Raw genomic sequence first — 27,835 nt, forward strand, 5'->3', positions numbered from 1 at the left:
ATTGTTTGTGAGGGTTTTTTTATCGATTGGTTGTTTTGTTTTTGCTTTTCTCATGTTCGAAATACAAATTTCATTCATTCAACTTGTTTTATAGCTACCAGCGGAGGACAGTCAGTCATTTTAAATAAGGGCCGAATAGAAAAGTATCTGGATTGTGTAATTGATTTCTTAAAAGTTGAAATATAATTTGTAATTATGAATACGATAATAATTTACCAAAGATTGAAAACAACCCGAAATTGAAGACAAAAATAATTCCTGTTTAACAGAAGTGCACATTTTACCCTTCAACAGAATAATTTCAAGTTTATTTAATTTTTGTTTCACATGGAGCCCATATACAGTAAGAATACAGCAGAATTCAGGAGAGCCTTGGATATTTTTCTTCTCTGACTTACCATTGTCATAAATACTAATATGTATACATCATACACAATAAACACAGCACTATCCAAAGGTGTAGCGTATCACAAGACATCATTCACCACTAACAACAGAGTATATTTCATTTGAGCATATTTATAAGAGCTACAGAAAGAAGGAAACTGCGTCCATGGGATGAGAGAAAAGGTGGAAACAGAGAAGAAGAGAGCCAATCTGAGGCAGAGCAATGGAACGAAACGCTGGCGATAGGCAACGATCCAATCCCATTGTGGTCTGTGGAAGCCAAACTCTGAATGATGACAAACGCGGCTGCGACATTTTCAAACACAAATGGCAAGGCCGTTGAATTTCTCCATTATTGCCCAAATTGTGCTTTGTGATCTGTCGAAAGATCTAACATGCTGTTACGTCACTGCCGAGTCGGAACCCCGAAAAGTTCCGGGACCCTCGAGGTTAAGAGGAAGATCACGCATGCAGGCATTGCCATTCAAAGGAGAAATAGGAACAAATGTTTGCGACGCACACAAAATAATGATGTTTAGTCCGTTTGACAGGGTGAGGTCTTAACAGATTTCTATTTTTAAAGGAGAGGGAGAAGAAAAACAGGAGGGCTTCGTCTTACAACTTTCTCAATAGCACAAAAAGGACGAAATTCACCTACAAAACTTGGCCGACGCCCACAAACAAACACGGAAACCTGTTGCCCTGATAACAAAGCTTCGAAGCACACCGAAGAGCGGAGAAGTAAGAAGTTGGCATCAACTTAGGTCGTTTTCACGTGAGCACGTGGGAATATTTGAGCTTCCTCTTGACAGGGTGGACAAAAACAAATGGAGCTGGTAACCCATCGATTAGAAATTAGAATGAATGGATGTGCGGCCAATTTGTTGAGATTCAAAAATTGCTCATGATTTATCCTCAAGCCAAACAATTCTTTTCTTTCTGTTCATTCTGTTTTTAATATTGGACACCTGCAAAGGGTATTGCATAGGAAACCAGTTTATCATTTTGATTATTATACCTCACTTTTGTTCATTATTTTGACTATTATGCACTGTTTACATCATTGTCACTGTCAGCCACCAATATTGCTGTTTTTGATTTCCATACCCTTTAGAGCAGACCTGGGGTGATTTTAGAACAGTAATTTGGGATTGTAGGGTTTCTTGTACAGTCTTCTTGCAAGTTCAAAATTCCTTGAAATCTTCTCTCCTTGTTTTGTGTGTCTACTAAACTATAAACGTATCACTTCCAAAATGCACAATTTGACTGCCGCGCTTTGATGAATAGTAGGTTTCAAACTACAAATTTCAATGGGATACAGTTTCTATTTGAATAAAATAAACATCTCAAATTCTTGCAGCTTAGTATTATTTAGCTTAGATTTGTAAAACTTAACATTGCAAAGTTCAAATTTGAAATATGGTGCGAAAAATCGATGCCATCCACGAGCCATCAAATTCCGACGACTTTTGCTCCCTTTGAGGTGGCTTACCCGTTTTTAATATCTCTGATTTTTCACAGCCTTTGCCCTGCTCATTGTACAACAGCTAATAAAATAAACAGAGGGAATATATCATTGAAAGATTTAGAAGACAGGAAAACAAAAAGCCTCACATTAGTGTGATAGGAGAGGAGTTCAAGGGCAAAGGCCAAAACTAGGTGCTCTTCGACAGAACCAAATCAAGTCCTATTGAATACCTCTGTGCTCTACATTTGTTGTATAACAACTCATATGGAGTGCACAATTATTCAACGGAGTACACGGAATCAGATATATTTGCATGTCGATATTTACACAGCACAGACAATACATTCTCTCAAGTTAAATAGAACTACAACCCGAACCCCACCCCCAACCCCAACCCCCCCACCTGTAAATGTAAGACTTCTGCCATGAATTCCTCTTCCACGTTGAACGTCAGCGAATGTTTTGGTATTTGTATTCAAGTTTTCCTCGTAAAACCAAACAGACAATCCCGTGTTGTCTTCTACAGATAAATACGTCACAAGAGGAAACATCATGTTACAGCAAAGACTCGGACACCTTCCCCTGTCCATATCCCCCCACCCCATCGCTTTCCCAACTCACATGTACACAAACAGACTAAAAGACGAGTGCAGGATCGCAGGCGGCGGTCGTTCAGCGACGGAATCTGGAAGTTACCCTGGAAACAGGAACACAGCCAGGAGGGAATTCATGAGGAAAATCATGGACTCCATTGCAAAGACTTATAAGATAAATAAGAGTTCATCAGCAATGCATTGCTCTCATTGGCTTAGAGACAGAAAACAATACATTAAACAAAAACTTTCCTCTGAAGGCCATGTAGAGAAAATAAAACGTTCCAACCACGAAAGAAATCCCCTCCTTGTTATAAGAGGTCAGCTCACAAAACAGTGTAAGTATCCCACAAAGCTGTTTCAAAAAGAAATAATGGACAGAACAGGAGTAAAAACATCTCCATCAAGGCTCACCAACCTTACTAAAGTCAATTAGAGCGGAAGGGTACAACTTCGATTTGCATTTCTGAAACAACAACTGTTACTAAGTTATTGCAATATTGTAAATGTCTTCTTACTGTGTTGTTACAAGGTTGTAAATATGATTGGGGATAAATAAGGCACATGGAATTAAGAGTTAATCATGTGTATATGTGTAAAGAAACGGATCATGTCAGTGATTTGGTATGCCAGTTAAAAAAGACAATATCAATATTCAACGGTAGAATTTTTTCTTACATTGTTTTGATTTTGAAATTGAAAAAAAATCTAACAACATCCCTGCTTAGCTTTTTTTGGAATATGTCTGCTCGCTATCCATGTGCTTATCGACGACTCCAAATCTGCATGGGATTTTAAACAAAAATATTCTTCATGACATTTTTTAATGCGTTTTAATTAGTTTGCTTTTGCATCACTACAAACAACATCATGATAATTTATTGCTCATATGTAACAATCTCCAAACTTATGATTTGAACTCTGTGACACTTTAAAGGGACACTGCGTGATAATTCGCTACTAGATGCCTCTGTATTGAGTAGTGCAACAGAAAAGAGTGCTAGAAAGCAGCAACAAGAAAACAAACCATGGACGCTCAAATTGATCAAACAGCACCATTTCTTCTTCTCATTTTTCTGCCCAGCCCTTCACAAAGTTTTTGTTTTTTCGGGGTACACTAAGTAGCAAGATTGAGGATAAGTTAGCTCTCTCGAGGTGAGTGTTGTGTTGTATATAAGAAATTGTATCACAATATTTTTAGGTTACAAATAGTTAAAGAAGAGTCTCAATATTGCAAAACATAATTTAATAGAGGCACCAAATGAAGTCATTTTGTGAAGGACCTGAACTTTTGACATAATCCTTCATCTGGCAATTAGCGTAAGTTTGAATTGTAGGTGGCCAAATCATGCCTGCGTGCAGAGGACGCTACATAACTATTGTTGTTTACTGATGTGCTTCTTACAGAGCTGGAACGAGTAGTCAATGTCAACGAAGATCAATAATAGAGATAGTCCACAATCAATTCCATCGTCGACTATTGTCGCTAGACATGTTTTCCAGCAGAGTGAGGTATCTCTGCATGAATATGATTTCTGCTGAGACTAGCTGATGCGCAATAGCCAATACCGTCTCTGTCTTGAGCGGTAATATAAACATAAAGAAATAGTGGCGTCAAAATCCACTACGCATACCAAAACTTCATGTTTAGGCCTATTTTACCCTGGATAATGAAAATAAAATGGATACTTGTTTGCAAAGCAGACCTTGCCTATCATGGCGGTTGATCAGTGACCCAGTGAACATTCAAGGGGCGCGTTGGTTTCTAGTCCAAAACGTTGTGACTTGCCTTTGTAAGATTCAGGTAACATTCAAGCCAAGACTGTTTTGATGTAGGTTTTAGACCAGGGGATGGTGTAATCATAGTCTGTAATAATAGTCTGTGGTTTGCAATAGCCTGTGCAGCCCTTTGAGACTCTTTGTGATTAAGTGGCTATACAAATAAAAATTATTTGACTTGACTTGACATGACAAGCTTTGGACATGGTCCCTCAGATCAAGTTAATTTGTCAGGCTTGGGCTGCGCTGAGCTTTAATACCTGCGGGCAGGGTATAGTCGGGCTGGATTTTTTTAGGCCTGATCTTCCCTAAAAAAGTTGGTGACTATTAAAATAGTGGCCCTCAAGTTAGTGGCAGGTTTAAAATGTCAAAATTGTACTAGGATTATTGCGACATCTTTTTTGCTTATCATGCAGTCCAGAGAATCAGTGCACTCACCATCCTGCTGCCACGGCGTTAGCGGACAGGCTCACATTTGATTGGAGTAAGAAGTGGGCTGCTGTTCGTAGCCCTGGCCGTAGCCCCCTTCTTCGTTGTAGCCCCCCTGCTGGCCGTACTCGGGCTGGTAGCCTCCCTGGGAGCCGGCGTAGGGGTCCTGCTGGCCGAAGGAGTCTGGGGCGGGCTGCTTCTCCTGCGAGGGCATGTAAGTGCCCGCAAAGGCCGCCATCCAGCCCGTCTCCTTGAAGACGAACCACAGGTTGCCGATCCACAGGATCAAGTTGATGAAGCCGAAAGCCTGCGGGTGGCACCAAAAAGCCCCATCAGATACAGATGCGGCACAAGAAATGGCTTCACCTTTCAAAGTCTGCGATTCAAAATTTCGACTACTCTCCTAAAATTTTAAAAGAAAATCTTTTTGCACTACAAAATCCTACCCCCAGACTTCCTTAACAATTGCATCCCACATCTATATTCCCTGTGTATCTACATGTAAAAAAACACTTATGAATATACATACTAACATTGGCTCTCTGGATCAACGGTCCCTTCATTATCATCACCATCATCATTATCATCAATGCTGTCTCGATATATTTTCAGCATATTGTATAATTAGAGTATTTATTTTGATAACGATAGTTCTCTTGGGAGCTCATGGTGAAACTGACTCCTTGAATTAGAATTTTAGCAAAGATTTTACATTTTTGAGTGTTTCTATATTGTTTTGACTGTTGAAAGAGCTCATTCGAACTTTTTTTTTTTTAAAAGTACAAATTCAACAATGTTTGACTGCAAAAATTATGAATACAAAAATGTAGTACAAAACGTTAAATAATCATATTTTCAAGTAAAAAAATAAAATTATTCTGGTAGATATGTTTTGTCACCGTAAACATATTTATTTCAAGAATTATTTTTCTCGATCTGGGCCCCGATGTGGTGGATTGCTCTGACCTCTGAGATTCAGTCTGCAACCTCAGTGGAACTGTTTGAACCGAGGCTTAAAACACACTTCTATTCTATAGTTTATGAATGACCAGTATTTCCTGTTGACGATATATGTGTATTAATTGCTATTACAACATCTTTTGCAGCCTGGTCATCCCCCTGGTCATATGCGGTCCCTTCTCAAGGTTTCTTGATTTTCCTCATGTTGAGGTTTTTGAGTATTTCCTTGCCCTCATGTAGGTTTTAGAACAGGAAAAGGTGTAATAATAGTCTTTGGCCTGCAATAATCTGTGGTCTATGCAGTCCTTTGAGACTCTTTGTGATTAAGGGCTATACAAATAAACATGACTTGACTTAAAAAAAAGTACCAGCACTTGTTTTTTAAATAACATCTCTCAGTCAAATAACAAGCTAATTTTAGGTATTTTTTCTTAAATGCCAGGATTTTTGGGGGGAAAAGTAAAAAGAAAGAATCTTATATTACAAACGAAAATGTGTACTTCAAAATCAATTACATTTTTATTTACTTTAATAACAAAATGACAAATAAAAAAATACGACAATAATATTTAAACATATTTTTTAAGTGCTGGTGCAACCGTAATATTTCAATTTGAGTTTTTTAGGTCTATATGTTAATATTTCATTAAAAAATTGTTGGGCCTTATAAGAAAAGTTTGTTAGTATTCATAAAAAATGTCTCTAGTATTTTAAATCAATGTCATATTTGCATAATACCAAACAAAGTCCCACCATAAAATGTAGCAGCCAGCCTCAGCAAATTAACTATATTAACCAGTAACTAAAGGTAACTTCGTCCAAGAAACAACATGTGTAACGAGTAATGGCTTTACATTTCGTTTTCCAAAAGCACTAGTTACTTCCCAAGCTGATATAAAAATACTTTTATCCCTCTGAATTAATTTCTATGTGTCTGCTTTTGAAGTTAGGTAGCATGAACTTGATTAATTCAATTGGGTCCAACAATCTACTGGACCACACTCAGGGGTAGGGCATTTATTAGTAATTACAATGTAGGCCCAAGAAAAGAAAAAGAGGACTGCTTATGTGTAGTGGTTAAACGGAGGCTTTTAAAGGATAATGGCGCAATCGTTTCAAAGGCGAGAAGAAACTAAAACTGAACTTTTGGTGTAGACTATTAAGAAAAGTCACAAAAAAACATTATGGGCATGTGTGAAATTTCACAAAGTAGCGCCCCAATCCCACTCTGCTGGTCTTCATTCATAGCAATAGTCGACAGGGTATAATGGATCGCCGCTCCCTGGCTGCTGTTCATTTTAGGTGGAAAGAATGTAAAAAAAATAGCCGCCACGCATGAAGCTATTTTGCCTTCTCGGCCCCCACTCTCAGCAATCATCGACTAGGGAACATGGCTTGCAGCGAGAACAGTGCAGTTAATTTAAGGCGGGCCACAATGGCACGCTTCAGCAGCCCAAAGCAAGGAAAAAAAGAGCTCTGCTGGCCCCTGCTCTCAGCAATAGTTAATAGGGATAACGGATTACGGACATAATTAAGCATTTCATTTTAGCCAGGCAAGACTTTTGCGGAAAGTGCCTTTTGCCGGTCTCCTCTCGCAGCGATATCGGATAAGGGATAATGGATTAGGGCCGGAAAAATTCAGTTAATTTTTGGTGGGAATAACTGAAAAAAGAGCCGCCAAGCCAGACAAAAGTGCACTCTTCTGGTCCCCACTCGCAGCAATATGCTAACAGCAGTGGTGGACAGTGCGGGCCAGCAAGGCCTTCTCTGCTGGCCTGATAATACTTGAATTATGTGATGTTAAAAATATTTTGTCCATCAATACTTATTAAATATTTCCAAATTGTCTGTCACCTTCCTTTCATTGCTTCTCCCTGGAAGGGCTGCGTCCAGATGTGTGCTTTTATATTTAAGTATTTAACCAATCCTATTTCAGCCATTAGTTGTTGCTAGGCTCCAAAATCTACCTAGAGGCCTTCACAAATTTTTTCTTTATCCTGAAGGCCCTGAGATATGATATCAGTCTTTGAGAAAGATTCTGGTTTAGCCAATCAGATTCAGAATTGGCGTCTGAACACCAGCTACCTGGCTTTGAGAAACGCCACCAGTTTCACAAGGTATGACTGGCTAGGGGGCAGTAATCCACCACAGTGATCGTGCCGACAGTTGTTAAATAAAGAAATATATTGTGTTGATTTAATATTGAACGGTCCAACAACTCTGAAGCGAGCAAGCCTTTCGCAATCGGTAAAAGGCTTTGTTCTCCACTTTCAGGCCTGATGTCATATATTTAGACCAAGCTCAAGCCTGTTCTCAAAACACTTCGAATATCAGGCACACAAAGCTGGTTTGTTCACAAATTAAATTTCACAAATACAGACTGAAGCTGAAGGCATAGGTGTAACCTCCACAGTCCAAAAATGAGGAGCAAAATGGCAAGGGATTCTAGAATTTTATGAGTCAGGTGCCTGTTTATCGCCATTGATTTTTGAATTAACCTTTAGTTTCTTTCAAATCTTTCTCCCACTTAAAACGAGTGACGTGAAAGCGAAAAAAGCATTTTCTTTGCCCATGCTTCAAACCCCATCACAAGCAAAATATTGCCACGAGAAAGCTGAAACTTACCACACTTGTGTTGAGTCCGGAGACTTTGGGGTCATAGACTTCACGGCAGCGGTTCTCGCGTTCATCGCAGGCCGTTATGAGCGTGATGACGCGTTCGGGGTCGGTTGCCGTCTTCACGTCCGAAAGACCTTTGGCCCACGCGCACGACGAAACCAGCCACATGAAGGCGAACACTGCAGTCACCACAAAATCCTGCACGACACACGCACACAATTCGTCACATGAGCTTTGCAATTTTTCAGAAACACATTTCAAACCGATGAGTCAGACATTATTGAAGCTTGTTTTTTTCTAGTTGCAGTCAAGACCACATTGGACCCGTGATGATGTCTCAGATATTCATTATCAATCTTAGGAAAATTACATAAGCATTTGTTACAATCTTGCACTGTAACTCAAGGCCAAGATTTTAATGATACAAAGTGTTTGGAGTTCTTTAGGTGACTCAAGTAAACAGAGACAATGGATTCAAACCATTTCGTTTAAAAATTCCGCAAAGCCTTAGACAAGCTCGCTAATATAATCTGGCAAGCAAAGTTATCAAACCGCAGGTTTGGGGGCCATATTGTGCCCTTCAATTCATATAATATAGCCCGTAGGTGCGTTAGCTTTCAAGAATTTTGTTCAAGTCTGAATCAACAATTCTAAATGCTACATAATATAGGATTTGTTGTAAGAAATTATTGGTACCATGTCTTTTTGTACTGGCCCTTGAACAATTGTTGAACAAACGATTGTTTTTGGCATTGTTTCCATCAGTTTTAGTGTTTTTATTGCGTTGCAATAAAATTTCACAGCCATTCTGGACTTATTTTGATAAACATGTTTTGTAACCTCTATAAAAGTTAAAATGGGCAGATTTTTAATTAGGTTAGATAACATGGAAGAAAAGTACATTTTTTGGTACATAAGGCTGCAACTCACAATCTGGGGTCCCTTGTTGTTTTCGCGGTACTTCTCCAGGACGAAGCAGTAAGCAGAGAGGGCCGCCATGGAGTAGAGGAAGGAGAAGACGCCGATGGTGACGAAGAATTCTGCGGAAGACGAATAATCACCCACCAGGAATAGACGCTCGGGGTTCCCTCCTTTGCAAGTCGGGGCATCGAAGTAAACCCGATGAAGCCTGACACCCAACAAGAGCACAAAGAGATCATTTTAAAGAAACCCTTTCATTTCATGTATTTTGTAGAGCTAACATGGAGTACACCTAATTTAAAGTTAGTCTGGGATTTAAAATCGAGTAGTGTACTGCTAGTTTGTTTACATGTATCTTTGATGTCTTTAGAGAATAACGACAGTGAATGAGTTTTAATATTACGATGAGGTATATGTCAGAAAATTGCACTAAATTGGTTGAAATAGAAATAACACTTGCAATAAACAAGATTTTGTAGTTTTTTTCTCTCCTTCACACTTCCAGCAGAGATGTGAAAACAAAAAACAAACACCATTTTGTAATTGTGACTTTAGCGGAAAGAAACAGTTTCCTCTAGTGCTTCCTCAAAGTGGATACTGCCGTCCAGCTCATTTTGTTTGATTCTCCCAAAGCTGTGAAGTGCCCAAATTCAAAAACGGTCTTGCTTGGGGAATGTTTTTGGTTAATACTGACAAAAATACCACAACTTGACATAAGTCATACAAGAATGAGTTGTGTCTACTTAGGGAAAACATTCATTGGGTGTTGAGTTCCTGTGAAAAATATTCATCAAGAAGCTTATGTGGACTTGATTTGTGAGGGATTCTGTGTCCTTTTTACTTAGTAGTAAATGCATTCACAATCAAAATTGTTATTTGTTTAAGCCCCATGCACACTTAATACCATTAGCGTGGGGAATTTGTTGTTGTTGCCATTGGCCATAGAACGCTAACGGCAGTCTTCCGCACGCATTTGTGATTACGAAAACAAACATTCAATACAGCGCCTAAAAAAAAAAAACAACGAATGTCGCATAAGATATAGGTAAACTTTACATTTCTATGCACTTTGGACCTCTCCGTAACAAACCATATTGTGGAGAATAGGACCGGATAGCAACACAGATGTGAGTTTTCTTTTTCTGTCGTTGTCATGAGTGGTTTCCATAATAAATGACCAAATTGCATTCACTTGTCATCATTCCTCAAGGATTAAGGCAAACTCAGCAACTGGACAATGACTCCAATGATACCGAGAGAACTGTAGTGTTTAAGAGATAATTTCCTCTGCTGGATGTATAAATTGAGGACTTATTTTTGGGGTGAAAAAGAAAGATCTATTCTAAATATAGTAAATTAAATAAAGTACAGTCAACCCTCCTGTTTGGCTCCTGTTAGAAATTATATGTATAATCAAGGTAAAAACATCTGCTAAATTATCCTCCCAGAAGAGCATCTGAAATGTTTTTCAGACATCAACACAGTTATTTGTAGTAAAAGCTCATGTGTTGTGAAAAAGAGTTGAATGCTGTTTTCCCCTATGCCCTGCACATGGGAAGAATTTGGCAACCAAGTGCCAAAATGATGAAACATGACTAATACTCGAGGCCATTGGCGCTGTGCCGTTTTCTTCCAAAATACTGCCTCCTTACGCAAAAAGTAAAATGATGATCGCCAGTGGCGTAGCACGCGGGTTGCTCCAGTTGTGGGCAGAGCTTTAGCTTGGAGCCACTTGATGAGCATATCTGCCAGAGTTTACAGAAAGGCAACCGAACTGCTAGCCATGTCGTCTTTCCTGCTTTTGTGAACTTCATAACAAGCCTTTAATCTTCACAAAGAGAACTTCTCGCTAATCAGGACAAAATAAATTATTAGGCGAGCACGAGCGTACGCGTACCTGAAGGGATACTCAAATTGGACCTCGATGCCCAGATCACTCTCCGAACGATTTTTGCACTCCACGCTCATCTTGAACATGCCGGAATAACTGCCGCATGTGGAAAAGGCGAAGATTGCGAAGATCTGCCAGAAGAAGAAAAGCGTCAAGATTTGCCAACTTGTGAAAGCACACAAACACAGAAAAAAAAGCTGAGGAATAAAAATGCAAAAAAATGCAGTGAAACCAACAGCTGTTGTCATGGTTACACTTTTACTTGCAAATGCTTTGATTGTTATTTGATCTTCGGTTGCTGAAGTCACAGAAACATTTACAAAACGGAAACACAAGTCTTGCAAGGCTGATTTGCTCTAAAGGGTGCATTGGCCAGATTTATGGAATAAAATAATATTTTTAAAAAAAAAATCTCCATGCATTCCCTCTTATCTTATCAAGGGGAGTCAAATCGCAAACACACTCAATGGCAAAGTATCCTTGCTTATTCAGCTACTGTATTATGAGGTTAATCCCTGTAACTTTTCAGTAGCAGGTCACAAATTAATCCCCTATCAATGTAACACTTGTTCCTCACAGAGGACAAATAATATATAGCTGTGAGTTTCATGTGTTGTTGGTCCATTTTGCTTTATTATATATGTTCTCCTTATATGAGAATCATTCCCTTACAACTGTTGAGAAGATATCCCCAAAAAAAACAACAAGGATTTTGAATTGACTTGTCTTTATTGTCATTGATATCAATGAATTATCTATCAGCTGACGACACACAGCAAATGCTTTCAAAGGGAACAGGTTGGGTGAGCGTGACTATGTCTGAGCTGGGCGTGTGCACAAGTTGCCGCCAAAACAAACTGTGAACCATGGCGCCAGGTAGCATTTAGCGGCTTGTTACGTTGAAAAGAAAATACATCAGTAAAACCAGACTATAAAGAAAGTCAGAAGAGCGCAAAGAAATGGTGATCACTAGCAGGTGCTCCGTGGAATATTATCCGGTTCGGGAAGCGACTGAGGCGGCGTTTGGAAAGAAGGCAAAAAGCGAGGCTGCAGGTCCGGTCTACTGCTATGGCTAAGGTAACAACTTTGTTAAGCCACCCATGCTGAGCCTGTATCTCACCAACGCCAGATCCATTACCCATGAAACGGGTGACCTGGAGCTACAACTCGTAGGATAACATTACATTAGGGACGGTAGTATTTTAATCGTCACGAAGACCAGGTTTGAAGAGTGGATACCTCGCATAAAGCTAGCCAGCCACTTTCTAAATCGCTTTCTTACTCTGAAAGGAGAAGCCCTCTAATTTCGTTGTACTTTTGTATGATGACAGTAAAGACCATTCAATCAACTACAGTTCTGTTATGTGTTATTATTTGTCGATCTATGTTGTTATTTTGTTAAAGCCAGGTACTCTCAGTCAGTAAGGCCGCCATCTGGAGGTAAGTTTGAAACTTGGGGGCTTATTTCATGAGGAGTTCTGGTCCCCGTTAACCGCGATAACCGGGGGATTACTGTACCTTCACCCGTTGTAATTCTTACAGGATGAACAATGATGAGAAACTGCTTGGGCCAGCTCAGCCTATCTAATTCGCTGTGTGTCATAAACGGCCATGGATGTGAAGAGGAAGACAAGCACCTTTCGTCGCCGTGCTAGAGATTAGACTATTTTTACCAGCACGGCTTCACTATGTAGCAAGCCAGAGCCGATTGAATGGGAAATCCAGCCATTAATCTGAGTGAGGTGCTCGGCCATCTGCCACCAAATAGTCAGTCGCAACACATGGACCCATGCAAAAACCAAAGCACACACACTTGCCTGATGTGAATTTACAGGATTTTTTTGTCGGTTGAATAAAAGTCAGTTGAACAAATTTTAGAGTCAAGATACAAAAACAAATAATAAAAGTTTGTACAATCAAATCAAGCTTTACAGTACACAAAAAGTTACTACCTAAACGCCAACACAAAAAAAAAATGCCACAGACATAAAAATATAAATTACCGGTAAAAGGGGAATAGTTTTTATCCTCACAACGAATGACCAATACAGTGGGTCACAAAGGTGCGTACAGCCTTCACATCTCTGTAGATATTTCATTATATCGTTTAATAAAACATCACTGAAGAAACATCGTTTTGACAAAATGGAAAGATATCCTCTAGTCTGATAAGACAAAGATTAATTTATTTGGCTCAGATGGTGTAAAGCAATGGTTCCCAAACTTTTGCAGGCTGGGTCCCTCCTTGGCTCCCCAGTGACTTCCTAGCATAAATAAAAAGTGTTACCTCTAATCGATGATGCAGTTGGGGTTGGGCACTATTAGACATTTTTAGCTAGATTCACAGCATTGGTTATTTCTTGGTGCCTTTGCGAACTTTTTTCGTACGGCGCAAATGCCGCTTTGATGGAGGTTACCTCCGAGTCCAACTGTAGATGCACCTTCTTCGTCTTTTACTTGAAATCCATTTTGACAAGCCGTAAATTGTAATTTGTGATCATTTTTAAGGTGCTGGTACAAATGACTTGTGTTTCCTCTGGACCTAGTGACTACGCAAAAGTAAATTTTGCAACAGGCGTTTTCTTCTGTTTCACGTCCGCTTCGTCAAAACCAAAATAGGTCCAAACTTGTGTTTCCTCTGGACCTAGTGACTACGCAAAAGTAAATTTTGCAACAGGCGTTTTCTTCTGTTTCACGTCCGCTTCGTCAAAACCAAAATAGGTCCAAACAAGTGATGTACCGCCCCTTCTTCAGTACAAACTTCGTTTCTTTCTCGTTTGTTAACTCTGGGACTATGTTTTCGGAGTCCGCCATGACACTCAGTGAGCTCACACGGTGGGTGTGGCATACTGTGGTGCTTGCAAACTTTGAATCGTGTTTATTGGCTTGTGCTATTATTAAAACTTGCCTCTGATTGGTCAGCGCTTTTAAAACCCAAACAGGAAGAATTGTGGTTGGCCAAAACTCCATCACTCATTACAAAACCTTAAAAACCCGCAGTGCTTTGCGGTTTCACAACCGCAATACGTCACATCGCGATGCAGATTCGATTTCGGTAAAACATATGTTCAAAATTCTGATTTCGGATATATATATAACCACGGCGGCGCAGTGGTTAGCGCGTGTGCGGCACTCTTGGCACAGTTCTAAGGTCTTGGGAACCTCCTGTGTGGGTTCAAAGCCAGCCACCGGACTTACAGTGCGGAGTTTGTATGTTCTCCCCTTGCTTGCGTGGGTTTCCTCCGGGCACTCCGGTTTCCTCCAAATTGTCCCTAAGTGTGAATGACCGAGCGAGTTGTCTGTCCCTGTGTGCCCTGCGATTGGCTGGCAACCAGTTGAGGGTGTCCCCTGCCCACTGCCTGATGATTGCTTGGATGGGCTCCAGCACCCCCGCGACCCTACTGAGGATAAGCGGTGCAGCTAATGAGATGAGATATATATACAGTGGAACCTCGGTTCTCGAACGCTTCTCAGTTCGCACAAATCGGTGCTCGACCAAAAATTTCGAGAAATTCTTGCTTCGCTGTTCGGTCAAAAAATCGGTCTTCGAACGCCGTTAATGTGTGAGTGCGTACGCTACGGTGCGATGCTGAGCGGCGCACGGGTGTAGATGGCCCCCACCCCTCGTGACCAACTTTTATCACGTGTGTTACAATGTATGTGTTTCACCCGGTGCGGTTAGAAGGGGGCACCAACTGTCAATGTAAACACTGAAGTATGTCATTCAGCTTTACCGGAAACTTCAGTGTTTACATTGACAGTTGGTGCCCCCTTCTAACCGCACTGGGTGAAACACATACATTGTAACAACATGCCTCTTTTTTGCTTTTGATATCGAGGAACGGGGTAAGAAATCCTATTCATAATTATTTTCTTTATCCTTTTTTTATTTTTACACGTTCATGTTAGCGTAATCTTTCGTACGGAAGATTACGATAACGCGAACGTACGATTAGCCTGGGTTAGCTTTATGATTCGAGGTAAACATTTAGGGTGTTGGAACTGAGTCCAAAATTCAGGGTGTTGGAACGGAGCCCCCTTTCCAATGAAGCGCTTAGCCACTTGTGGTGCTAAATGACTTGTAAACGACCTGATTTTTTATTTTTACACGTTCATGTTAGCGTAATCTTTCGTACGGAAGATTACGATAACGCGATCGTACGATTAGCATGTGTTAGCTTTATGATCACGTTGATCATTCATGCTAAACATTCAAGGTGTTGGAACGGATTAAAACAATTTTACATTATTTTTAATGGGAAAATTGATCTTCGGTGAGCGACCAAATCGGTTCTCGACCAGGCTTCTGGAACGGATTATGGTCGAGAACCGAGGTTCCACTGTATATATATATATATATATATATATATATATATATATATATATATATATATATATATATATATATATATATATATATATATATATATATATATATATATATATATATATAAATTGTTTTTCAGCAACTGTCCAACTTTTGAACCTTGAAAAATAAACGGTCAATGTTTAGTAATGTTTACTGTGAACACATACATTTGTTACTTTAGAAAAAAAACTAAATATGTTTACGTGTGTACAGACTGTTTTGATTATATTTTTTGATAGGTCTGGATGTTTACGGAAATTTGTTTTTAAAAGCTTTATGAGAAGTTTAAAAGTGTACTATGAGACATATGGATGTGCCAAAGGAGAATTTGAATGGGAGCTTTGTGCAGGGTGGAATTTACTTATTGACTCGGTTTGGAAGGCAACCTATGCAGTAAATTATGACATTAATGTACAACATTTGATTATTTCTCCAAAAGGCAGCAAATAATACCCACCACAGTTATTCAGTCTGCCGTTTGTCTTTTAAAGACGAGGGGAAAACCTCACTCTCTGACAAGGGCTGGGATTTGCCGTTCAGCAGATTACCACTGCAGCAGGTCACACTTTAAATCATGTGTGCCAAGAGGGGAGGGGGTCACAGCAAACTCCAGCCCAAAATTGTCCAAGCTAAGTGAAAACGGGAGCCGTCCAAGAGCTGAACTTTTATGGCAACCCGTGAATGGGAGGACGGATGACAAAGTGGAGAAGGGCGAGCCGCCTGCCGGGATGAGAGAGGCGCCTGTGTTTGCTTCTATGGCAACACCATTGGCAGCATCACACGGCAAGAGGCTGTTTTCTATCCATGCTGGCATGCTGAAATTGATGTCAGCTGCAGCCTGGTGAGAAGACAGGCAGGCCTCTCCAAAAAGTCTCTCATTTACACACAAGCAAACCATCTGGACGCAATTGGTTTCCTCACACTTTATGGCAGGGGGACTTTAGGTTCTCAGCTTTTGGGGTGCTGATTAAAACACTTTTTTTTTTCATTTCACTTAAGTGATTTTAGGATTATTCAACACAGTTCAGGATTGTCACTTCCCATTTGTCAAGATCCGATCACACTTTGGGGTTAGCAGAAACACTATTACTACGTCATGCCCAGTTTTTACTCATTATTTCTAGTAGAGTGCACACACTCACTTACACACACAGAAGAAGAAGAAAGTGGTTGAATATAATTCAATGCTTTATGGTTTGATCCCAAGTCAACAACACACACAAGAAAATCAGTGTTAAGATTTGGGAGGAGATCGGCTCCAGCTTGAGATCTAACGTGATCTTGAGTTGACTCTTGCCTGATAAGTCCTTTTTTCCCCCACGTTTTTTTTCTTTTATTGTACCTGTCCTGGTTTCAAGTAAACAAATAGACAGTGGACATGATGAGAAGTATTTACATGATGGAAAACGATCGTAGCCTGTTGGAATACATTTGGAATACATTTTAAGAAATGCAGTGCATGGCTACCTTATTTGTCAAAGACGCGAAGTGAATTATTTAGCGCCGCCGAGTGGTAAAAAATAACATTCAATAAAAAAAAAGAAATAATTTGAAAGGTCACAAAAAAATACATTTTTAAAGTACTCGTAATTCGAGAAATTAGAATTTTTTCCCCGCAAACCTCAAAAAGGCAGGCAGCAAAATGAAAAGTAAAATGGTGCGTTTTGGTCAGTTTGAGTCTTCATCATTTGTATTCTTCAGTGTGTTTTTTAGCACTTGTTTTTAGTCGTACACCCCTGTACAGCAACATCTAGTGGTTAAATAATACACATTGTCATTTAAAGGCAAAAAATTGACAAGGAGCTTTTTACTAGTTTACAGGCTTGGGGCGTCGTTGCTGTCATGCACTTTCCGGACAAATTTTAACATGTTACCTTGTGTTCTTTTTTATTGATGTTTACTATGTTTGTGTACTGCAACTCAATGCTAAATCTATTCCACCCTGGTCATCCTGAAAGGGGGATTGCCACTTGTGAGGCCCCTATTCAAAGATTCTTTTTTCCTCACGCTGAGGTTTTGAGTTTTTCCTTGCCCGCACGTTGGTTTAAGATCAGGTGATTGTGTAATTGTAATCCTGTGCAGTCCTTTGAGACATTTTTGTGATTAAGGGCTATATAAATAAATGTGACTTAACTTGACTTGACTTTATGGAACTTGAAACTTTTTTACCTGCTTTCGCCATCTTCTGACTTGTGTCATCAAGGGAGCCACAGTGATGGGCGTGCAAGAATCTGCGTTTCTTAAACGCACTCGAGTAGACTTGTATTTTCCATCTTTCTTGTGGTTTTGGTAGTTGTTTGGGCTCTACTTGAACAGGCCCCTTCTTACTTTTACCATTTTCACTTTACGCTAACATATAGAAATAGAAAAGGGCTCTTTAACTCAGTTGGACATTTAACAGAAAAAATATTCAAATATTCAAGGACACCGAAGACGACGCACCCCACCTTTAAGAAATAACCACAAATGTTTCCATCATGTCTCAAACTAGGGATCTTTTGCGTGTTAGGCAAGTGTGCTAACTGACCACAGTACAACAAACTTTGAAAATTGTATTTTGTGTATTATATTTCTTTTTTTTTTCCTGACTAAATGAGAAAAATGGTACTTAAATTGAGCAAAACTATCTGCTTGAGGACCATGTTTTTTTTTTTTTTTTTCAATGAAGATCCGGAGATCCTCAAGGACTGCACAAGTGATGTGCCAGGCAAAAGCTCAAATTATCTTGACAGTAGTCCCTCATTGTGATATTTCGAGGAACGTAAAGATGGGGCAGGTCCACTGGTCATTGAAAATGGAAATTGAGATTGATTTCGTAACCGGTCATCTCATTTGGTTCGTCAAACAGATGCTTTGAGTCAGCGCGGTTCCTTCGACACAGGAAGAAGGTGCGTCACTGAGTCACCACGCCGGAAGCTCTTGCACAAAATTGCCCTCAAAAGGATGCGCTGCTATGCGCTTGTTCTACATGAGGACTCTCTGCTTGCCCTTAAAGAGTTTTTCTTTCCTGTGATCAGCTTTTACATATTTTCGATAAAAAAATTACACTGCTACATGTTTGGCAACGAGAAAAACAATTTATTTCCTGAACTATTGTTGTCGTCCTAGAGCACAGAGATAACATTACAAACACTGTCACCTTCTGATCAGGATGGAAAACAGACACAAACTGCTTGAAATCACAATTATTCTAGCCTTATTTCAATTCAGCTTCACTCCAGACTCCAGTAAGCAATTTTTGGGCATTTTAGAGAAAAGTTCATCAAATTCCTAAAAAATGCACAGGACACCATGTCAGGTCAAGTTTGCTTAATACCAATAAAGGAGGCGAGGCAATATTCCAGACCAGGGGTGTCAAACTCATTTTCACCCAGGGCCACATGAGTGTAATGGCTGTCCACAAAAGGCCTAATGTAACTACTAAGGAAAGTCGAGTCCTGTTGATTTGTATAGTCCTTGATCACAAACAATCTCAAAGAGCTGAACAGACCACCATTACCACATCCCCTGAATAACCGTGAATAAATGGAATAAGAAAGTAAAATAAGTTTAAGTACTACTTTATGTTAAGTAACACTGAATTCATTAATTATTCAACTCACGAACATTACAGTTCCATAGGCTCAGCCATTGTACTCCGGTCGAATAAGAGCTTGCTCTGTCCACTCCACGCATCGGCCCGGTATTGCAGTACCTCCGGGAACGGTGCATTCACAATGATTGCAGCAAGGCTTTAAGACTAGGACCTTAGCTTGGCCTTTTGGCTGAGAGTAAGAGTCCCGGCTCCTAGGCTTTGCAGCGTATTATGAACTGACCGATAACGGATAATGGATAATGAATAAAGAAGACAGAACAATAACCCTTAAAAAATCCCCCCCCTCCATTGAAAAAAAATGTCTCTACACATATATGTTATAAATTTAATACAGTGATGCGTGTACATACGAGCTACTCGAGCTACAAAACATCCGAAATATGAGATGTCTTTTCGATGTTTTCAGGTGCCAACTCTGTCCCCATTGTCCCTTTGTGTGTCTGCAACAATAATACTACGACATACATACTACAGAATTAAAACAAAACTAAATATCAAATTTAGTATTCAAAAACAGGGACCAAATATATTATTTTTTCTTTATCGTGCTAAGAAAATAATACTGTAGAATTACTACAAAAATACTACTACAGTTATACTACGATACAAAAATCCTTTTACAAAAATAATTGCAACAGAAATGCTAAAATATACAATTACAATAATATATTTTTTTAAAAACTAAAGAAATACTATAAAAATACTAGTATGGAAATGCTTTAAAATAGTTCTACGTAAATACTCAGAAGAACATTAGAGTAATAGTATATTACACAAATACTGCCACATAAATATTATACATACATACTACAAAAATACTTCTACAGAAACATTAGAAAGGAAATACAACAAAAAATACAACTACAGGAATACTACAAATATACAGATATACGACAAAAAAACTACTATAGAAATGTACAAAAATACTATTGCAGAAATACTGCAAGAATACTATCAAAATATAGCTACTGTAATTCCAGCATTTCTACAAAAATACCCCCAAAATAAATAAAACAACAGTCATACTACAAAACTAAAAATTGAAAGCTGTGCTAGGGAGGACTGAATCATTTTAAGGCAGTGGAGTATTTCTGAATGTCTTTTTTTTTAAATCTAACGTTTTTCATCATATCCTGTCCTTTATTAATGTAAATAGGATTTTAGACATACTATCATGTTTGGGCAAGCTTGAGCACCCCATAAAACGGGCTAGTTATGCTCTTGACAGGAATGAATTGGTTTTCAGTTATTATATATTGTGAAAATTTGCTCGAAGTACGAGCAAAATCTAGAAATGAGCATGATCTGGGTACAAATTAATCATGTTTGTAGACGTATCACGGTATAAAAAAACATAAAATAATAATAAATAAATCTTCTTGGACATTTTAGGATCGTTTATTTCCGAATTCCTCTCATTTCCATCGAAATGGAAATACTGGCGTGACCTTGCAATAGCGTAGTTAACTGGCGTTGTGGGAAATGTAGTTATAGGTCATGGCAGTCTTTTGACAAACTTGTTTTCAGACGCTCAGATGATGATTGCACACTGCGGGCCATAAGTTAGACAAAAGGGGGTCTAAGCGAGATAAAATGAAGCTCTTCCTCCCAGTTCACATCAAATGGTGGTACTCAATGAACAGCAAATTAGCAAGTTGCAAGCAATTCTTGCAACAACAAAATGGGAGGCTTCTTGACCAACCAACAAACACATCTTGCTTGCAACCCTCAGGAAAAAAGACCACCAGGCCGAGATGCTGCACAAGCACATCTGTCTTTGTGAATTGGAGCATACTTCCTCACCCCCCACATAAAAACAAATGTCCAAACAAACGCTTCGCTGGCTCCATCGTGTGGCAAACCAGGAAAGGAAGTAGAGCGCAAGTCAGCACAGCACAGAGGTCACGTCCTTCATTAACGACTCGGGCAAGAAGCAGTCTAAGCCCCGCCCCTTGACTGTCCTCTGCACAGGCCCACCCACACCACGGGGATTGTGTTATTCAAAAATGTCTTCATTAAGATGAGTAAAAAATAACATAATATAAACTGTCTTTTGAATTTATCTCATATTTTCTTTTTGATGAACAAGATAATTATAGCACGATTAATGGGGAGTGTTTTTTCTGGCTTCCAAATAATAGAATACATTTGCTTTGGGCTCAGAGAATGCAAAAGAATACATACATTTTACCACATTGGCTGAAAAAATCTTAAATAAGGAAAATTATTCTAAGGCAGATCAAAGTAAAATCTTACTTACTATAGGGCCGATGTGTGTTATTTAGTGCCTCCTAGTGGTTAAAAAAAAATTGTATTCATAAAAAAGGGAATCTCATCTCATTAGCTGCACCGCTTATCCTCAGTAGGGTCGCGGGGAAAAAAGGGAATCATCATATACATTTAGATTTATTTTTTTTAAGTGTTGTTCGAAATTTGAAATTTTGTAACTCTATGCCGCCATCTCCTGGGCTAAAGTCATGATCGCAGCTTCAGTCAACTCATTCGTTAAGTGGGTGCTCAAATTAAACTTTTCCTTTTTCATCCTTTTGTGGGTTTGGGTTGGTGTTTAAACTCTATTTGAAACAGACCTTTTCTTACTTTTACCTTTTTTATGCTACTTTTATTTCACTCCCTAACCTCTCCCTGCATTTACTTTTTTCTTTTGTATGAGAAAGGTTATACAAAGATATATAAAAGGCATTATTCAAAAGGGAGAGCCAACCTTGGCAAAAACTTGTTAATTATACAGTATATGTCTACAATTATAATGTGACACACATAGTTTCTTCTGTAACTATTCATCCAACATAAACACGTATTGTCCACCACAAAAAAAAAAACAGTTGGATATCATTTAAAATTAATCAAATTTGAAAAAAATGGAGAAACGTTTTCATAACGACCTGCAAGCCATGTGCATTGTAGTCTCCATAGCAACCTGGGCCAAACAAATGCATGTGAAAGTAATTGCTATATAACGTGTTGAATCTAGTTTTTGTGTGCAGGATCTGAGCTTGCGTCTTTAGTCATTCTCCGAGAGAGTGCCCAAAAAAACCCATCTATCATTTATCTAGTCATACTTATGTAACTTCATTTGCGTTTTATTTTGTAGTCATGAGTGGCTTTAAGAGCCATTGTTAGGTCTTACTTCTTTGATTGGAATACATGATGAGAGATAGGAAACATCCATTTTAACTAAAAAATACCAGAACAGAAGATTACTTAAGGTAAAGTCCACAATTTATTTCCTCAGGCAAAAGTTGAGCGGCCTGAGCAAGATTTACCAAAGGATGATAAGGCTATCGTCAGGAAAACAGTGCTCTAACCAACCGTGGGACCCTTTGTTAATGTTTAAATGTATAATATTATGTAAATAAAACCTTTGAAGTAACTGCTCATCCTTCTTTTTTTTTTTTAAACCTACCTCCTCACTACAAGAATCAAACGAACACTCTGAGAAAGAAAAAGATGATTTACAACAACTGCAACATGGATCAGTTGATTGTAGTATTTCTCAACTTTGTTTGAGCTAGGACATTGAAAATAATTTGAGCTTTTTCATTGAAAATAAATCTTAAGGCAACTCCTATGGAAGATATCGTCTTCAGAATTATTTCCCAGCTCCAGTTTTGTTTTTTTAAACATTTAAATTCTCAAGACAGGCTACACTAGTCGTATGTGGTTGTCCAGGAAGTAGTAAAATAAAATAGTTTTGGTAACTTATTATGTTGTAATTTTGTTTTTTATAAAGTTTTTATATTTTTATAACATATATTTTAAAAGTGTTTTTCCTATTAAACAATATTCATCCATCCATTATCTGCACCGCTTATCCTCAGTAGGGTGCTGGAGCCCATCCCAGCCGTCTACAGACAGTGGGCAGGGAATACCCTTGAACGCGTTGCCAGCCATAATACAGTACAATATTTTAATTCACTTTAGTTTTAAAGTACAACCAGTTCAGGGTGTCCCCTGCCCACTGCCCGAAGATAGCTGGGATGGGCTCCAGCACCCCCGCGACCCTACTGAGGATAAGCGGTGCAGATAATGGATGGATGGATATCAAGTAGTTAAAAAAAAACATATGTTCTTTTGCATGTGAGCTCAAAGATTATCCTCCAAAATTATTATTTCCCTGTATTACCTCCTGAGTAGATAATTGCACAAAAATATTAATCTGCTGCCACCTGCTGATAAGGAAGAATATTAATGTTCATCCGCTGCACACTTAGTGTGTTTAATTATCAGCGTATTGTCTCCTGTTAGTCTCCTCCACACACCAGACACTTCGTCTGGATGGAAAAACCCTCTTAATCGGATTTTTTTCCATTTTTGTGCTTGTATTGTGATATCAGAGATGGGGGCAATGTCTGTTTCACTGAGTTTCTTATCAGAAATCCATTCGCCAATCAGAAAATTTTGCATTCATTGTTCTTTTCACAGGATAGAAGAACATCTTTCTGCATTTGCGGCTCTCAAAACATGGAATCAGACATGCGGCAAAGAAAGCTGGAAAGACCACTCACCCATTGCAGGACTTTGATGAATCCCAACGGCTGTTTGAGGATGGTGAATTGTCCCTGGGCCACCAACTAAAAGGTAAAAATTGGGCTCTTATAAGTGACGACAACAAATATTACATTTGTTGTCATTCAAAAGGGAATGCTTTGCAAAAATCGTCTCCGCTTGATGCCGGAGAGGAACTCAAACGGGGAACTTTTTATTTGTGTTTAATCTTTAGATTTGTGGTTCGAACATCAGGCTTCATATTCAGTTTTCATATAACTAGGTCACACTTTGTAGAGAGCATCACTTCTTTGTGGTACTAAATTAAAGTGTAGTGTTTTAACAGTGACGTGCAGGCACATAGAATTTTGTTTTTTTAAGTTCATTTTCATTTAACTTCACACTTTGTGCAGTGTTTTTCCAAAATTGATGAATATTCAAATTATATTATCAATATTATTAATACCGTTAGTAGTGGGGTACTGTGTTAGGCGTCTGCAGATGTAAAGTGAGGCACGCAATTCTCGTGCCTCGTGGCAGAGGGTGATATTAAGACCAATAATTCTGATTTTGCACACATGTCAGCCCCAAACAATAGAATAAATGATTGTATTAGCAAACAAGCAATCCAGTCATGTTTTGCTAATTGTACGGTCTTTTTTTTCCATAATGGAGGATCTACCTATCTATTGATGCTTATATTCAAAATTAGAAGCGCAAAGACCTAAGTTATACGTTCAAAACGTTTTTACTATGCTACTGTTTATGTATTGGTTTCTAGTCTTGCGAACCAAATAAATAAATGAGATGTAGGTTCATTAGAAGGGTGGTACCAGGGACCAAGAACCAGGTACTTTTTATATTGAAAAAACAAAAGAGGCGAGGCGAGGAAGGCTGGAACCGTATAGTGGAAAAGCGTCTTTATTTGTAACTTCACTGGACATCATCACTAGTTTACTGCTCTATGATAAGTTAAAAGATTTGTTTGGGACGAGCCGTAATGGGGGACGGTTTTATTGTGTGTTTCTTCTTTGTTTTATTTGCGAAGCAAAACTCAAGCTTTGAGCGCTGCATGGAGAGCAATTAACAGCATAAAGTGAACATGTTTTCTAAAAAAAATGAAGGTGAAATGTTAAAGTCCTCTTCTATCTGTTGTTAGCAATCAAAATAAACGTAAAACAAAGCAGATCACAAGTTTCATGTGTGGACAATCAATTAAGCTGTGCCTTGGCAAATAAATCGCTATCTTAACGCTAACCTAAAATGGACAGGGTGTATTAATTTGCCCTATCTAATTGTTAAAAAAACGTAATTCATAAAAAATTATATTTATTTGCTAGAGAGCTGACATAATTTTTCGCTATCTTGCTAATATCGGCACCCAAAAAAAACAAAACCTCACATAAGAATAGGCTAAAAAAAAATCCAACAATTGTGCAGTTTGATCGCTTTGAGTCTCCATAGTTTGTTTTCTTCCTTGTGCTTTTTAACTCTTGTTTTTGGCTACACATCACAATACAGTGACATATAGTGGTCAAACAATACACACCACCCCTTTAAATATAAAATGCCATAAACAGGCTAACATATTTTGAGCAACAGGAGCCCGACCACAAAAAGGTGTAGATTAACTACATCACATCACACAGAAGAATATATTTTAGATCCTCTGCAAAGTTGTGGAATTTGAATATAACCCTTTAGCAATAACTCTCTTCTTTTTGGTTGTTGAATTGTATCATACTGCATTCTGTTGGTCAGATAAGGGACATAATGAGTTGAATTTGAAACGTTAGACTATGGTTTACAAATTATTTTAGTCTGTAGGGAATTAAAACTGTAATAAAAGTGAGAGTTGCATAAAAAGTAATTTCATCTAAATTAAAATAGTTTATGTTAAAAACCATAAATTAACATTACGACATCTGGTTTCACCACTTAAATTAATTCATTTATAATGGATTAATGTGGTGTCCTCACTCAGAAGTTATCTCCTTTTTCATTTGCTAGACAGCTAATGAATGACGTTTAACAACCAAAAGGATTCCCAAAGACCATTCGAAAGTCGATGTTTTTTCCCCCTTATAGCAACAAACAATGAACATGTTTACTAAAGAAGGGCAGTCCAAAACAACAGAACAGTGAACTCACACCGGAACAAATAATTGTGAACCAAATATAATTTCTATATGTTAGATTACAAATACACAATTAAAATTTTTTTTTTTTTAAAACTATTGGATGAAAAGTCCTCAAATAATGACAGAGCTTTGAAAATCGGATAAAGATAAAAAAATTGTTTTTTGCATTTTGGTTATTATTAAAACATGTTTTATCATTGTTTGAAATGCCGCAGGCATGTTTGCATAATTACCAAGTTAAACACAAGAGGGAACTTGAAGACAATTTTATGTGTTTCTTAAAGGCAGAACAGTTACCGTAAGTAGTATCATTTCTCTGTAAAAATGCATTTTCAATTTTAAGCACTCTAGTTTTTGTTATATAATACAAACCAGATTATAAAGTGCACTTCCAATTTCCTGGCCAAAATGATTTTTTTAGGTGTGCCTTACAGTCTGGAAAAGACTGGTATTTATTTTTTATGATGTATAATGTTTTTCATCCATTTTGTGTGTCTCTGTGTATGCTGGGTCGGAGAAATTAGATTTTGGTTTCTTATTGTACATTGAATGTTTTCATACAGCACTTTGAGTTGCAATTTGTTGCCTGAATATTGTTTTACAAATACATTTCGGTTGATTTATTGATTCGGGGAAGGCCTGTCAAGCTACTGACCTACAAGCGTTCTGAGTTACGGATTCAACTCGTTTTTCAAATCAACACATTATTGGAGAGCTGAGATTGTTTTCATGTATGGGTCTAACTTGCTTAAAAGTTAGAATTAGATGGATAAGAACACCAGCCGCAAAGAAAAATCAAATTATGATACGTGAGAAAAAGTGATTGTGTGTGCAGTGCGCGCGCGCGAGTGTCAGCATTACAATTAGCCAAAGCTGATTAACGTGGCAGTAGCCATTTGTGTGTCCTGTGTTTATAGCAAGCGTCCAATATGCTTCCTTTGGAGGCATAATCGGGTGCGGTGGGGTGGGCCGGGCCAGGGTGGGGCTTAAGAAGAAGGAGGGGGGGTCGTTTGTTGCATTTGTGCGCAGGTGAATGCGACACCGCAGCGGCAAATCGTAAATGGCCGCACGCATGTCGACGAGAAGAAGATGGCGTGCAAAAAAGACAAACGCGGCAGATGACAGCCAGCTTCATTCGAACCGCGTGGAATACTCACAGCACACTTTGCTCGTGAGAATAATATTCGGAAATTCTTTTTTTAAAAATGGAGGGCTTCTCTTTTGGAGGGCACAATACTGCAGCAGTAGAGGGAGGGAGGGAGGGGGATATGGCATCCCTCTCTCAAAATGAATCCTGCTTGTTGTCCTAGCAACAGTGGGGCTAATTGAGACGTACCAATAGGGGGTAATAACCACAATCATCAATGTTTTGGGGGTTGCTTATAAACACGCCATGTAAATCAACGGTGTCCCTTCTGTCATAAATATAAATATGTACATGATATTTTGTGCGCCAGGCCCGCTCGTCCTTCCTTCGTTTCAAAGCACCGCAGTAGCATCCCTCCATTTACAAAAACCTCATCCGAAAGTGAAAGACTTTCGTCGTTGTGGTGGTTTGTTCAAAAAGCAAATGTTACATTGTAACATTTCATTTTGCGTGAGGGTTATCGTCCGTCCAAGGTACCAGAACGCAACATTGACGTGTATCTAAAATTAAATGCAAGAACAAAGGAGGCCTCGATAATTAAACGTGTTTGAAATTGGTGATCTGGAACGAGCAACTGAATAAATTCGTGGCGAAAGTCTTACCTGGTTGACGACATCCATGTTGGTCGCTTACTCGCCGTCGCCGTTAAGAGGATGAGAGCGGGGGCGGGGGAAGGGGGAGGCAAGGAGGGGGCGGGTGCGTTGCATCCAGAACAACAGAGGGAGGGAGACGTCCGTGAGAAAGAGCCAGGCTGCTGCGTCACCAGCGCAGCGGGGAAGTCGTGACGTCAGTTTCTCTCGTCCAATCGTAACGCAGCCTTTCCGCCTAGGTCGCCCCGCCCCTCTCACCGCGATACAAATCGAAGGAGCGAGTCTGTAAGGATTTCTCACTTGCTTGATGTCCACCATGGGCATAACCAGCTCGTTTTGAGGGTGCTTAGCATTCCCAACAATTATAGCATGAAAACTCTCTTTTCCTTAATAAAGTACAGAATGGGTTTAAATATGATGAAAACGCTAGGTTAAAAAAA

The 27,835-nt window shown here is 38.9% G+C and overlaps 1 protein-coding gene across 1 annotated transcript; it reads right to left on the reverse strand.

The window, feature by feature from the left end:
- Nucleotides 1–286: 286 nt before the first annotated feature.
- sypb (synaptophysin b) lies at nt 287–27,542 on the reverse strand. The gene is made up of 7 exons (XM_088332431.1): nt 27,408–27,542; nt 23,538–23,603; nt 11,054–11,178; nt 9,166–9,364; nt 8,242–8,433; nt 4,666–4,963; nt 287–2,552 (listed from the first exon to the last, which is right to left on the reverse strand). Exons 1-6 carry the CDS (start codon nt 27,423–27,425, stop codon nt 4,697–4,699), a joined length of 867 nt encoding a protein of 288 aa, XP_088188557.1. The 5' UTR covers nt 27,426–27,542; the 3' UTR covers nt 287–2,552; nt 4,666–4,696.
- Nucleotides 27,543–27,835: the final 293 nt, after the last annotated feature.

Source organism: Urocampus carinirostris, chromosome 3, assembly GCF_059441175.1.
Source record: "Urocampus carinirostris isolate Australia breed hairy pipefish chromosome 3, RoL_Ucar_1.0, whole genome shotgun sequence".
NCBI lineage: Eukaryota > Metazoa > Chordata > Actinopteri > Syngnathiformes > Syngnathidae > Urocampus > Urocampus carinirostris.